Below are 14,467 nucleotides of genomic sequence, written 5' to 3' on the forward strand. Positions count from 1 at the left end.
CGATTAAATTATCGACAACTAGTTGTGCAGCTCTATTAATCTTGTAGTCAGTGTGAAGTTATGAATTTCCTTGTAGCTGTGTGAAGTTACTCAAAGGCTCTGCATTGCATCACTGCATTGAGTCTGTGTTACTGGTGTTACGTTTCAGTTGGACAACAGATGCTACAATTATAAACTGAAAGGGTCTGCTCTGCTTCATACATCACGAGCTGCAGCGTCGCAGCATAGTGAAGCGGGAGTCATATTTCAATTATTATGTGACCAGAGTAAGGAGAGATGACTGACAGGACGATGGTGGAGGATTTGGTGTGCAACAGGTCTTGAGTGTTATTACAAAAAAATCTCATCTTGCAAAATGTGTGGTCAGTTCCACTGCACCCTATATAATGAGTACTCATCGCGAATTTGAAAAGTGAGCTCACATTTGCAGCTCCCTGATGTCTGCATGTTATAGGCCTATAGACATGATCGCGAATTCATAAGCACCCCCCACTAATTACCCTAATGGGCTACTGCACAGTTATAATGCATCCTTTCATACAGACCCATTGTCTTGTATTGTGATAAATAAATGATAAACCTTTGATGAAAATTGCAAAAAATGATACAATTATCCAAGTGTTTAGTAATGTTGTTTGCTTTGTTAAACTTGAAAACAGCATCATATTGAACTTTGTCAGTACACAGCATCATACAATGGAGAGCCACTCATAATATTCCCTTTTTTTACATTGTTCCTCCTATTGCTGTCATCACAGGTGTTCGAGTGCTTGTGGATGCCAGAGAAAAGCTGCATATCCCGTGGGGAGACCCTTCAAACCAGGCACATGGAGACACCATGATGGCTTTTGACACACGGTCAGCCATGGGGTCACAGGGGATGGTGGAGACCAAAGTGTTCCAGCAGTACCTGCCATCGATCCGTGCCCTCTGGGCTGACAGCGGCATACAGTACGCATATGACCGGCGCAGGGAATTTCAGCTGGTGAGCTTTTGGTGATCTCAATTTGAAGTCATATTGCATTTCACTTCTGTAATGTGTGATTGAGTGAAACTGTATATTTAGCAGGAAATGGGTTCTGTTCGGGACAATTGTTGTCGGCATGCGAGTCGAGTGCACTAACAATGACGCTAAACACCGCATTCTCTAGCAGTCGTCATCCGTTACGCAAGCAATCCAAGAGTAGATTTCTGCAGAAATCATAGCAGAAGCGCAACAAAATAATTCTTCACGAAAAATAAAGCGCAGTGATGAACGAACAAGAGTTTCTCGTCAGTTGCCAACAGCACAGCAGCTCCAGACAAACAATGACACTCAAACCCAGTGTTACTCACGTGTGGACTCGAATCAAAGCAACCTCCGTGTCTATTTTCAGGCCTTCCCGCTTCTCTCTCTCCAGCGCTGGAAAGCTTTTCTAATGTTAACACGCGTCCTATAGCTCTTGCCCAGTCATAACCTTTCGTTTTCCAGTGATTTCTTCTGAGCTTTTCTCTTTGTATTTTTGTCTCATCTCTATTTCTGCAGTCTTTCTTCAAAAAAGACACCCTTGCTTGTTCTCTCTCCTCCACTGTCATACGCTCCCTAATGCTGAAGATTGGCTACACAGGTTTGGTGTTGTTTGTTCGTGTGTCGGTCTGACTAACTTCCAAACAGCGTTTATCAAATATCACTTTCCCCACCTATTAACTAACGTCATGCTAGTTATTATGCTTTTTTTGTGTGTGTGTGCAAATGTTACTTTAGGTCATAGCTACCTACTTTGCACTACAGAGAGTCTGTGGGATTTTTTTTGCATTTGACGAGTCTTGGACAAAAATACTTTGAGACTTTAGACCCCATCTAAAAGTTTTGCTGCTTGCCTTGCCAAGATGGCGTGTGCGTACATCTAGGAGGATGTGTAAACCACATCACTGTTGTGCTCAGGCCTGGCTGCTGTGAGCTGTTTTTCATCAGTCTGCTTCTGACGTCATTAGATTTTCTGCCCTAGGATTTGTTTATCTAACGTAGATTAAAGATTGCTATTCCTGGTTTTTAATTTAATAAATTTTTTTAACTTGGGTAGCATATCAGTTTAGTTTGATAATGTTTGGTTTTCCCCTATAAATCTCAAACGTTTACTCATTAGGCCCTGACATAAGCAAGTGCCATCTTAGCGCACAACTTCAGACTTCTCTAAATGCTCTCAGTTCCTAATGCGTTACTTCCCCATTTTAAATGTTGATTTCACCAAAGTGCTTCACACCCAGTAACCAACTCCTATTATTATGATTTGTAGAGGTTACAAAGTACGAGAGATTGCAGACATAGACTGATCCACGTTTTCCTACATTGATAAGTAAAATTGATGTGGAAGAATTTGGGGCTGTTGCACTTATACATAATATGATTGCGATCATCCATGCAACATGAACGTCATGTTTTTATGTCTCTTCTGGTGCTGTAGTACTTTGTGCTGCCCTAATGCCAAACAAAGTTTAACATGTATTGAAAGTGCAAATTGTATGATTCCAAGTTCATGAATGGCTCTTTAAGTTGCGTGTATGTCAAACATTCTGTGTAAGTGACCTGTAAAACTGACATTTTAATTGCTGCTAGTTAATTATTTGTACGGCAATTAATTGTTAGCTAAAATGGCATGACTATGACAGCCCAAGGCGGCTGTGTTATTGTGATTAAACGTGAAACGTGGTTTTTCCCTGTGGATAAGTGATGTAGTTTTTTCATTTTAGAAATCACTGGTGTCATGCACAGAGAAGTTTGCTTTTTTTGCTGGAGGATAAAGGTGGTCTGTCCATTTCTAGTGATCCTCTCAGCATGGGCATGTTGGGACTTTAGCAGAGCTGAGGATGCATGCTGGTTAGGACAAGAAACAACACAACATTGACTCTGTGTACTGCGGCCCAGATCTGTGGAACTGATAACAGGGTAGATCTGCTCTTCCCCAAGCTCAGGAATCTCCGTTTTCATTGAGCAAAGGCTGGTCGAATGCAAATCCTTGCATTACCGCTGAGGTTTCCATACAGCTCGCCTGTTAAGTAGGCAGCCTCTGCCACAGGCTCTGGTGATTTGCATTCAGCCTGTGTGAGTGAAGGCAACAAAACAAAACACTTTTGTGCTCTGTAATCCACTAACCACGTGTGTCGAGTGCAAAACATTATCAGGCTTCCTGCTTTCACAACTCTGCCCCTCCAGCCTCTGGGGGTTATGGTATGCACCCAACATGTAACAAAACAAAACTTGTTCTAGATTCCTGCAGCCAAGATCTCTTCGCCTCTGGCTCCTCCTCGCTCCACCCCTCCTCTTATTTCTAGGCATTGCATAATCTTAATCCACTGCTTTAGTCCTCGCTGTTCTGCTCTCACTACCCCTGTACACGGCACTCTGATCCGTCTTCTTTTGGTAAAAAGCCAGGACATAGTTTATAACTGTCGAATTCAGTTCGGTGAATCATTACACGGTTTACTTATAGTCTCTGAGCATCTATGTGAGTCGGTGAGGTTCATTCAAACCCCACTCACTGAAGGCTTAATCTGATTTAGGTAATACTTGCAAGTTCAATACTTGCATTTTCAAAACGCTCACTGCCTGGTCAATTTAGATGATCATGCTGCAATATAAAATGAAACAGTCTTCAGCACTGCTCATCTCAGCTCCGATTACCGCGGGATCCATGATGTCTGCAGATTAAAGGCACCAGAAGAGATGTTTTGATAGGAGACATCCACCCAAGTGTGCTCTCTCTCCCGTTTTTCCAAATACTGCTTTCTGTGCCCTGCCCACCCCATATAGGGACAGCTGGAAACTTGTAGGGTTGGAAAGGAGCATGAAAGAGTTTTGTGTCCATTTCTGTAGTACTCTGGACTAGTGTAAGTGTGATTTGTTGGATGAAGAGGGCTCTGTGGAGGCTGACCTGCCTGAGCTCTCAGCCTTGCCTATCTTTCCCCTTCCCTTCGTCCCAGCCTAAGATTACCAAGATCAATAAGAAGGATTGCATAATCCATGAAGGAATGTTGAGCTGTGATTTAAAATGAAGACCCTCATGCATGCCTGCAAATCTGAGGCCTGGGGAAGGAGATATTTTGCTGACCCTGTTGCTCATTATTTCTATTTATTTATGTGTATGCTTTGCGCATGTTTTGCGTGCTTGACATTAATCGTAATATATTGTATTATAATCATTTAAGTCGCCTTGGAAATGTTAATCATAGCACGTTTCAGATGGTTAAAAAAATCCCAGAAAATGCAGTATATAATTTATTTATTATATCTGTATTTACCATATCGGAATCGGCTGATATGTACATTTTTTATATCGTTATCGGCCCAATAAAAGAATTTGGACGATATCTTAAAGCCGATAAATGATGGATTATTTTCTTCAGCTGAGACACATTAGATGTGCACTGTTCGCCATGATGGTTTTGAATTGCTTAAAAAAATTATTGGAATTACTTCAAAAAAGGAAAATACAGTTAAGTGCAACACAAGTCTGTCATATAGGCTATAAAAAATAATAATAAGAACATTATAATTGTGTGCTTGGGACATGAATTTGAATGGGGAGACTTTTGTTTTTGTAATCAGGCTCTCAAATTATATGAAAACTTTGATTTAGATTGCCATTCTGCCAATATATCGGTTATTGGCTTTCAAATATAAATAATTATTGGTCATCGGTATCGCCAAAATTTTCATATCGATGCATCCCTATTTTTTTATGAATATTTCAGTTTGCATATACATTTTATGTAATATGTTATATACATTATCAAGTGACTTTGCGTTCAAAACTATTTTGTGTATGTATGTGTGTTGATCCAGATTGCAGTGAACCAACAGTGCTCAGTGGGGTTTGCTTCAGGTGTTGCTGAGTTAACAGGACTTCCTTTTTAGCATTTCTCAGAAACTGATATCCTGGCCTGCTCCGAGTGTGTTGTTCCTGTGTGCCCACACCCTTCATTGAAGATGAACAGCACAGTGTGGCTTCATGCCCAGCTGGGGGAGGATTACTAGGGGTTTTCTTAAGACTTACATAATCCCCTCTCTACTGAAAGCCACCTCAAAAGACCTGCGTGTACCTCTTGTAGACCTCAGCTAACCCCAAGATGCAAATAGATGCTGTCATATTTTGAAATGGTATTTTATGTAGGAAATGAGGAAGACTTTTTTTTTTTTCTGACTGCTCCCACTGAGCTTTGCTCTACAGCTCCATCATACGCTGAGAAAGATGAGGATGATGTTAAGAAGGAAGCTGAACACAACAGAACTCCTTCCTGCTGTCCTGTCAGCATGCCAAACTGTTGAAATTGCAAGCGTCTAATTGGTCCATTATACATCTGAGCGTCACGGAACATTAACTCAAGCCCTGTTGCTGTTTCCTGGGCAGCTTGTTCCTGTTACTCACAATTTTCATTTTCCAAACCAGAGGGCGCGTCGGTGTTTTCTTCCTTAAAGGGATAGTTCACCCAAAAATGAAAATTAGCCCATGATTTACTCCCCCTGAAGCCACTCTAGGTGTATATGACATTCTTCTTTCAGACGAATACAATCGAGGTTATATTAAAAAATGTCCTGGCTCTTCCTCATTTCAAACTTTATGGACTAAGATTCCGGCAGACGGACGTACGCACGCATCGATTTACGGCGAAAGACTAACCCTTGAACTTGACTCACAACGTAATGACGAACGCATTTGCCCAGCCCTGTTTGTTTGAACCGTGAGATGCGTCAAAGCTTACGCTACTCATACATAGGGGTGTGACAATAACCGCATCACCGCAATATCGCGTTAATGAGATGCCTACCGCGGTGTGAGGTCATCACCGCACTTTTTTTTTTTTTTTTTTTTGAAAGTCACAGGAGTGCATATGGTGTGTGATATGAACTATAAACACATTAATATTTGCTTATAATTTACTGTATCTGCGAGTCCCATGTTCAAGTGCTTCTGGAGAAAAAAAAAACGCTTCCTGCGCAAGGGAGGGACAGTCCGTTAAACATATGGGGGATTTATTTTTTTGTGTGTGTCTGATTATTATTAATTAACTGCTAGGTTTCAGTACTTGTGATGTTTACAGATAATGTTCAATTAAATACAAACAAACACAGGCATAAAAGACAAGCATAACGTAAACAGTTGGAGTTAGATTTTAATTGCAAGTAGCGATCTCTCTCATGTGGTATAGGCAATAACAGTTGACGGCGCTAGCCGAATGATTTAAAAAATAGCCACGAATCTAGTGTCTAAGCCAAATACTGTGTTGCCTTTGAGGCAGGTGACAATTAAGGGGAAGCCGGTGAATTTGGACAAGGCAATATGCCGTATTTGTCGCACAAAAGTATCCGTCTCGCGAGGAAATACCACTAACTTAAGACCACATCTTAGAAAAATTAACCATCCTGTGGCGTTTGCTGGACTTAAGTGCAGCACACCTACCTTAGGTCGGCGACACTGGCTGCGTGGCGTGTCCGTTTTTATTTCGGCTCCCATGTTAACAGGTTAGAGCTTGCACACTGCCTGCGTGAGACGCGCGTCTCAGTTGCGGCACGAGCCGCGCGGAAAAAAGCGTGCATGCTAGAAATAGAACCGACGCCTATTTTTCACGCAAGCCTGTTGGAAGCGTTTCCTGGCAAAATAGAATAGGAAAAAAATGTTTGTATGTCATTTTGACATGAATACATATTAATAAATTACATTTTGATGTTTGAAAGTTTAGGTTTTGACATAAATGCAGATATAAATGTAATAAAAAAAAATATTATCGATTTTCAAATATTGCACCTGTCAATACAGAACAAAATATTCTGTAGCCTATTTTGCCATCAATACTGCCGACGCTGTCTTTGCTGTTATATATTTATGTTTAACATTAAGTATAGGCCTTCCACAACTCTCTCCCCATATGTCGAATATATCACCAATGAGGCTTATATGTCACCTAGCAGCAGCAGCGCTGTTTCTGGTGTGCAAAGACATAAAAAAAAGCCACGCAGCGGACACGCAACAGAAACGCCACACTCACACCACGCAGCCAGTGTGTCGCCGGCCTTAATAGTTAATTATTAATATTTACAATTTAATATTTGTTAATAAAGAATACTGCTTTATGTTATTCATTTCCATTGTCATTTACAAGCTACATGCGTTCTTGATCGCCTCTGCAGTGTGTGACGCGGCCGCGGGTGATTTTTTAAAATTTATTTATTTTTGGGGTGGGTGGGGGGTCGGTTAACCGCCAAACCGCGAGATTTGTTGCTTCTTTACCGCGGTAAGAAAAAATCCCATACCGTCACAGCCCTACTCATACATCATACGTCATAAATGTATTATTTATGGTTGATATAAACATAGGTAGATATGTATGTTATTTTTTTTATTTCTTGGTGTGTGGAGATAAACAGTTTAAGACGATCAGCCAACCGGATGATTATTAACGAGTACTGGAGAAGGGGTATGATTAAATAAGCTTCTGCTTCTTCCTACTCCTTTTCGGACATGTATAAGTTAATATTGTTTGTTTGTTTTTGTTGTTTTTTTTGGTCCATTTTAGCATTTATTGCATTTTTTTTTTTAATTATTATTATTGTTGTTGTTGTTTCTTTTACATGTTCGAAATAAAGCCATTCATTTATTCATACATCAAGTGTTACTCTTTTGGCGCAAGTCGACTTGCTTACGGCCGTCTGCCGGAAGCTAGTTATTTTAGTCGATAAAGTTTTAAATATGGATATTTTTCTTACACAAACACATCGCTTCACTTCAGAAGGCCTTTATTAACCCCTGCAGAGCCGCTTCGAGCACTTTTATCATGAATAGATGCACTTCCAAAGACAAACAGCCATTCATTCTCATTATCAAGCTTGGAAGAGCCAGGACATTTTTTTATATAACACCAAGGATGGCTTCAGGGTGAGTAAATCATGGGCTAATTTACATTTTTGGGTGAACTATCCCTTTAAGGCCCAGATATACTTCAAGCAAAATCAGAGAACAAACTGGTGTGTCATTTCAAACAAAATCAGACCAAAACGAAGTTCATTTGGAGTTAATTTCTGGTGTTGGTGAGACCAGATGTCACAAATTGATGACTAAAGCTGTAAGTGGTTCTGGTACAGCCCTGAGTCACCATTATGAACTCTTAATTTAAATAAACTTGCTACAACATCAATATCATGAATGAATAGTTCTTTCCAAATAAAGCTTATCAATTAACTGGTGAAATGGTTTTCATATCGCAATATATATATATATATATATATATAGCAGAAAACCAAAATGTCACAATGTCAGTTTTTTCCAATATTGTGCTGCCCTCACGCTTTACTGTCTGTATAGGGAGCGGCGGTACTGGCCGCACATTTTACAAGATAAGAGATTTGTCAGTGACGCTTAATATCTGTTGCACACCAAATCCTCCGCCATCGGCCTGTCTGTCATCTCTCCTTACTCTTGTCACGTAATAAGTGAAATCTGACTCCTGCTTCACTGTCCTGCGACTCTGCATCTCATGCTGTATGGAGCAGAGCAGATGCTTTTAAGTTAAAAATTGTAGCGTCTGTTGTCCAACTGAACTAAATGGTTTTTATTTCTACAAGTAAGCAAAATGACATTGGGCCGGTGCTGCCATGGCAAAGTAATGTAATCGGTGTACGTCCGACTCCGAACACGGTGCAACACCGACTACCTCAGCAAGCCTATACAGAATTTCTCCATGGGAGTCAATTAAAGATTTCAGTAACATCTTCTGTGATTGTAATTCTGTGATTACTGACATCCTGTCAGAGGGTTTTCATGAGTCACACATCCGTCCGTTCTGATGTTGAATGTGGCCCTCATTTCTTTAAGTGCATATCTCTGCACATTTTACACTTTCGCTGATTGACAGGTTTATTTGAGAACATTTTACTGTAATAACCTTTTTGTCAGTTCATCTAGATGAATCTAATTATGAAGAAATTAACCTCAGTTAACTTTCTGTACAAATTGATTGTGTGACTCATTTGTGCTCAGCTGTGTTCATTGTCAGTTTATAGTTCTTTGATAACCTGACTGATTCTCTCTGCTTTTTGTCGTTCTCAGGGTGAATCGGTGAAGTATTTCTTGGATAACTTGGACAAACTCGGAACACCGGTAAGCATGTAGCTCTATGTCATCATTCTGTCCGTGCTGATGTCACATGTTTTTTAGAGACGTGATATTTATGATTAATAGTGTTTCTAAGTAATTTAGTATGCGTTAGGGTGCCTTTTAATTTTTAGTGGTGGGTAATCAACAATCAATGCACTCATTTTAGATTGAGTTCTGCTGAATGGGTTTAAACACAGTAAAATTTGTTAATGGAGCTGACTCTTATTGAAAGTGGAAAGCACTAACAAATTAGCCAACGCGTGTAACAAACAAAAGGTCTTTTCACATGGCCTTTAACCCTGGGTAAAGGAGTTTTTCACACTTGAAATTTAGCTGGGTTAGCACCACTTTTTACCTAGTGTTATGAAACCTCCTCTGGAGCACCGGTTTTGCGGTGTTCGTCCAGGCAGTGACACTGACACAGCAAATGTGCAAATAAGGTCGTTAACCCAGGGTTTAGGAATATACAGTATGAAACAGCAGCGTATGAATAGTGAGGATTAATTAAACCCTTGTAAATTATATGCAATGTAAAACATTGAAGCAAAATAACCCAGGATTTCATTTACATGGGGCGTGCAATGACCCAGGGTGAAACATTTGAAGTTTGAAAAGCTTTAAAGATGCATTCATGTTTGTAAATGGCAGTTTAATTTCTGTTGAAATGTGCGGGCATACATTCCATATGGGCCTGGAAATGTATTAGATAAATATTGACAATAGTTCCAGAATAGAAATTAGGAACCTTGTCTTATGGAGTACTTATGATGGAGTTTGTCCAGTGCATATTAAATAAACATCTCAGCCTGTACTTGTATTCATTAGACTGATCCATTTCATATTGAATGATTAAGTGCAGTACAGAAACGGCTAGCATTGCTGAAGAGCTCTTTTATATTGTCAGTCAAAGCAGTCTTAGATGAATCACTTTATACAGCAGAGCATGAAGGAAATGGGCAATGGCAAATGCTGAAGATAATGTCAGAAAGATGAATGCCCGTCTGTTTTTTCTCACAATGCTGTGGGCCTTGACAGGGTTTCCCTGCTCACCAGCCAGCACATACAGAGAGAAGTGAAACTAGCTCTGCTGACATCAAAGGTCACGTGTCAACCCTTTCTCATAATACTTCCTATAGCAACTTTTTCGCATAACATTTTTCCCTGAGAAATCGCCAGTCTTCAGTTTTAAGTTATTTGAAAGAATCAGTGGAGAAGACACTGCGTGATTAAGGATGTCCTGAGGATTTTCTTACTCGCTCGGATAATCCATGTGATCACACTGATGAAGAATGATGAAATGTGCTGTAGGTTTTCTTATCAATCAACACTGGCCATCAGAAATAGAAAATAAGCACAATCCTACTTTCAGTAGTAATACCAAAGAAATTGTATGAATTGGGCAAAAAAAACTCATATAAAATGAATTTATAGATTATAGAGCAGCCATCAAGACTTGCTGACTGACTCAGTTTGTTGGGAAAAAAGCATTTTTTTAATAGGCCTACACTACTATTGTTCCATATTCAAACCATGAGAACAGCACTCAGGTACTGAATTGAGTCTATATATATATATATATATATATATATATATCGACTCAATTCAGTGAATAAATATAAATATATAATATAAATCAATAAATATATAAATTAATTTATTTTATTTTATTTAGTACTATAACTTTTTCAGAACCCTAGTTATTTAGATCCCTATATTTATTCCCACTTCCTTTGCATGTTATATGTGGAGTGTGTTGACCAATTAGTTTTTTGAAGATCATTTGAGACTGCAGCTGTCACAGCATCGGCGTCTGGCTGATGCACGAGGGCCCAGTGCAGTTCCCTTTGCGTCATGTGACTTGCCGCCTGCCGCTCGTGTTCTTGCTCTCAGTACTAAACGGATGTTTGTGGTTTTGTGCTCTTTCTAGACGCTGCTGACTGCAGTAAATGTGATGATTAGTATCTCAGCTTTGACTCCAGACAGCTCTGTTCTTGAACCAAAGATCAGATAACCTGTTTTAAATTCACAGCTTATGAAAACGGTCACAGTGGTTCTTATTGTTTAAAGCACTAATGCCACGTGTGGAAGAGAGACTGAAAGGACCATTCACTTGTTTCCCCACATATCGTACTTTCATTATTATGCTCCTTGACATCATGCTGTCGTTCGGTCTCGCTTCTCATGTCTGGCCCAGTAAATTTCTGTTCGGGGGATTAAGGAAGCAGAGTTGAATGCGCTCTGGTCCAGGCGGCGCGCCTCAGACTGGCTACTCTTCACTCGGCCACGTCACGGCAATGTGGACCCACTTCTGCAATCACACCATCAACAAACAGGAAGAGGAAATACTGCACGCTTCCGAGTGTGCTCAGAGAGGGAAATGGCCGCTTGACTCTGTTGGAAAGTATGTGTTTGTTTCAGTTACATTCATCCTTCTTGGGTGGATGAAGTGTGGGAGTCAAATGTTTGGGGAAAGACAGACCTCAGCGGCCCAGACGCATAAATATTTAGGAAGAGATGAGGAAGAAGGGTTACCTTAGGCAACAAAATGCAGGCATGCAGAGTATGTGTCAGGGAGAGGTGTGTTTGGTTGAACATTAGTTTGAATCTCTCAATGGAAAAAGCAATTAATCTTCATATGACTAGAAATCCTTATTTTACATCTTAAAGTAGGGGTGTGCGATATCATGATTTTTGATAGTGGACGATTAAAATGTCTCTACGATCTGCTTTTGAAGAAAAATCGTAGTATCGTGCTACAGTGCATTCTATCAGTTGCAGTTCTGCCCCCTTCGTCCCAACATACTGTACAATGCGACTTACATTCACATCACGTTAACGCAGAGGAGGTAGAGTTACACTCACGGGAATTCACAAAAATGCATTATTTTCATGTGCTTTAAAGCCTTGCCGGTTAAACATTTCTTTTGCGTGCTGATGCGCTGTTCTAAGATGCGCTTTTTTTGAGCGCTTACACCCTATGCACTTAAAAGCCTGCCAAACAGCGCCTGGTAACTGGACTAATATCTTTTGAGTCTTATAGCGCTAATACTGTCAAATACACACAAAATTTACATAAACACAGTATTTATAAAGTGAAAGCAAACATTTCAGAGAAAATCGGGTGCGTGTCATATGCGTGTATAGTAGGTGCGTGCCGGTCTTAAAGAGACAGTAGCCTAATAGTAAACATGCTGCACCTTGTCCTTAAAGGGATAGTTCACCCCAAAATAAAAATTCTGTCATTATTTATTCTAATGTTGTTTTATTTGTATGTATTAATTTGTTTTCTTGTGCTGAACACAAAAGATATTTTGAAGAATAAGAGTAACCAAACAGTTGCTGTTCCCCATTGACTTCCATAGTAGGAAAGGATATACTATGGAAGTCACTGGGGACCAACAACTTTTTGGTTACTCTTATTCTTTAAAATAACTTTTATTTTCAACAGAAGAAATAAACTTATTTGGGTTTAAAACAACTTGAGAGAGTAAATTATGACAATTTTCATTTTGGGGGGGAACTAGCCTTTTAATGTTAATAAAACAACAAAAAAACTAAAAGAAAACAACTCCCTGCTGTTGACTGAGAACCTTAATAGTAGCTTTAATAAGAATCAATGTATAATTTATGCAGTGAAGTCTATGTAGTTTTATTTTAATATTTGTTCATTTAATTTATTTCTGGTTGCTGCTGTTAAATACACCTACTGTAGCTGAAAAAATAAAGCACTGTTTATTTCACTTGTATAATATGTTGTGTATATGTAATGTGTATCTTTGTTCTTATCTTTTAACAAAGAAAAACAAAGAATAACAAAGAAAATAATGAGACCGATGTATGTCTGCCATTCTTTTTTTTTTTTTTTTCTTATATTTTGTTACCTAGTAAGGCTTTGGTTTTAAAACAGGGAGATTAGTTTGGCTGTAATGCTCAGTCACTTACAAAATAGTAAAACCAACATGAAAAAGAATCGTGATTAATCGTGAATTGTGAGTTTCCTGAAAAAACAAAGGTGATATAATATTTCTGTTATATAGCCCACCCCTATCTTAAATCATTGTTAGATGCAGCTTAAGCTCCGCTGACCACATCTACAGCATGCTGATGATAAGCCAAATCAGTTTAAGTGCGATTACATGGAAATTGCGATTAATCGTGCAGCCCTACAAATAACCCAACTTTTCCATGGGTTCAGCATCCAGACATGAGTACCGCCATGTTGGATGCCGTATCCGTTCAAGGCAGACGTCTTTGATGTTATCCTGTCTGGAATTTCAGAAATGTTTCTCAGGTTTTATGTGCTAGCACTGAGCATGGTTTCTCTTATCGACTTGAAATGTCTTGCGTTTACTTAGTGTAGAGTTTCAGCTGATGCATTTTGTGTGCATTTGCCCTCACACTCTGTATTGGCCAGTGCTTCGATCCAGATTCACCTTTTCGCTAATGTTGTCCCCCACCAACCCCCAACTCTGGTATGCCAACAATGTGGAGAATGAGCCATGGGCTGACCGTAATAGTTGTTTGCTTTTTTTGTCCAGGTTGTCCTGTCCCCACAGTTTGAGTTTTATGTACCACTGATTTATTGTAGTGTTTTATCTACAAGTTTTTTTGTTTTTGTTTTCTGTAAGGAAAACCATGATGAGATCACACAGTGGAGTCCACAAGTCTGAGATCACATTCCTTTATTTTAATAAACAATGTTTGATTTACGAAAATGTTAATATTAGCATAGCAATTTTACCAGTAAAAAAATTATGAATGTCTCTACAATTTTGTAAACTATTTGTTTCGTCACTCTCCTGAGGATAAAGTTCATATTATAGACAGGGTCACACATTTTCAGGGTTACCTAGAAATTGTGCAGAGTATTAAATATTTCTTCTCATTTTATGTCTCAACTTTTTAGTTAAACTTAATAGTAATTTACATATTTAAATGGAAATAAATATCCCAGTGTAGTCTCAGAGTTTTGGACCCCCGCTGTATCTGTATTTCTATAAACACTATTTCTACCTCTTAAATTCTTTAATTTCTCTCTAATTAAATTAAGTTGACTTTAATTTCAGTAAAAGACGTTTAAGAATTTACAGTTGCTACCGAATTGTTAAGAGGAGGTGTGTATGCAGTACTATTAGGGAAAATATCAAATTGGGTTAATGTCTTTTTAATTGAACATAATAATTTTCTCTAGTAGTTTAATTTAAGACTGGTATAGACTACTCAAATTTTGCCTAGATTTTTGCCCCAATTCGCAGTCTGTTGTCAACACTACTTGCCCAAAGTCAGAGCTAGTCTGCAGATTTTGGCCTGTCAGAATTGGCAGATTTTACAGAAAAGTG

At 39.1% G+C, this 14,467-nt stretch overlaps 1 protein-coding gene and 1 long non-coding RNA gene across 2 annotated transcripts in view; one reads left to right on the forward strand and one right to left on the reverse strand.

Annotated features, from left to right (window-relative positions):
• Positions 1-14,467, forward strand: part of gna13b (guanine nucleotide binding protein (G protein), alpha 13b) — a 32,034-nt gene that overhangs the window by 14,082 nt on the left and 3,485 nt on the right. The window contains exons 2-3 of the mRNA XM_082177706.1: positions 759-985; positions 9,081-9,131. Coding sequence (XP_082033832.1) covers positions 759-985; positions 9,081-9,131 — 278 coding nt within the window. The remainder of the gene's footprint in view (positions 1-758; positions 986-9,080; positions 9,132-14,467) is intronic.
• LOC309504565 lies at positions 5,185-7,879 on the reverse strand. The gene is made up of 2 exons (XR_014208124.1): positions 7,295-7,879; positions 5,185-5,734 (listed from the first exon to the last, which is right to left on the reverse strand). It is a non-coding gene; the product is annotated as an uncharacterized lncRNA (long non-coding RNA).

This window comes from Leuciscus leuciscus (assembly GCF_965113295.1).
Source record: "Leuciscus leuciscus genome assembly, chromosome: 1".
Lineage (NCBI taxonomy): Eukaryota > Metazoa > Chordata > Actinopteri > Cypriniformes > Leuciscidae > Leuciscus > Leuciscus leuciscus.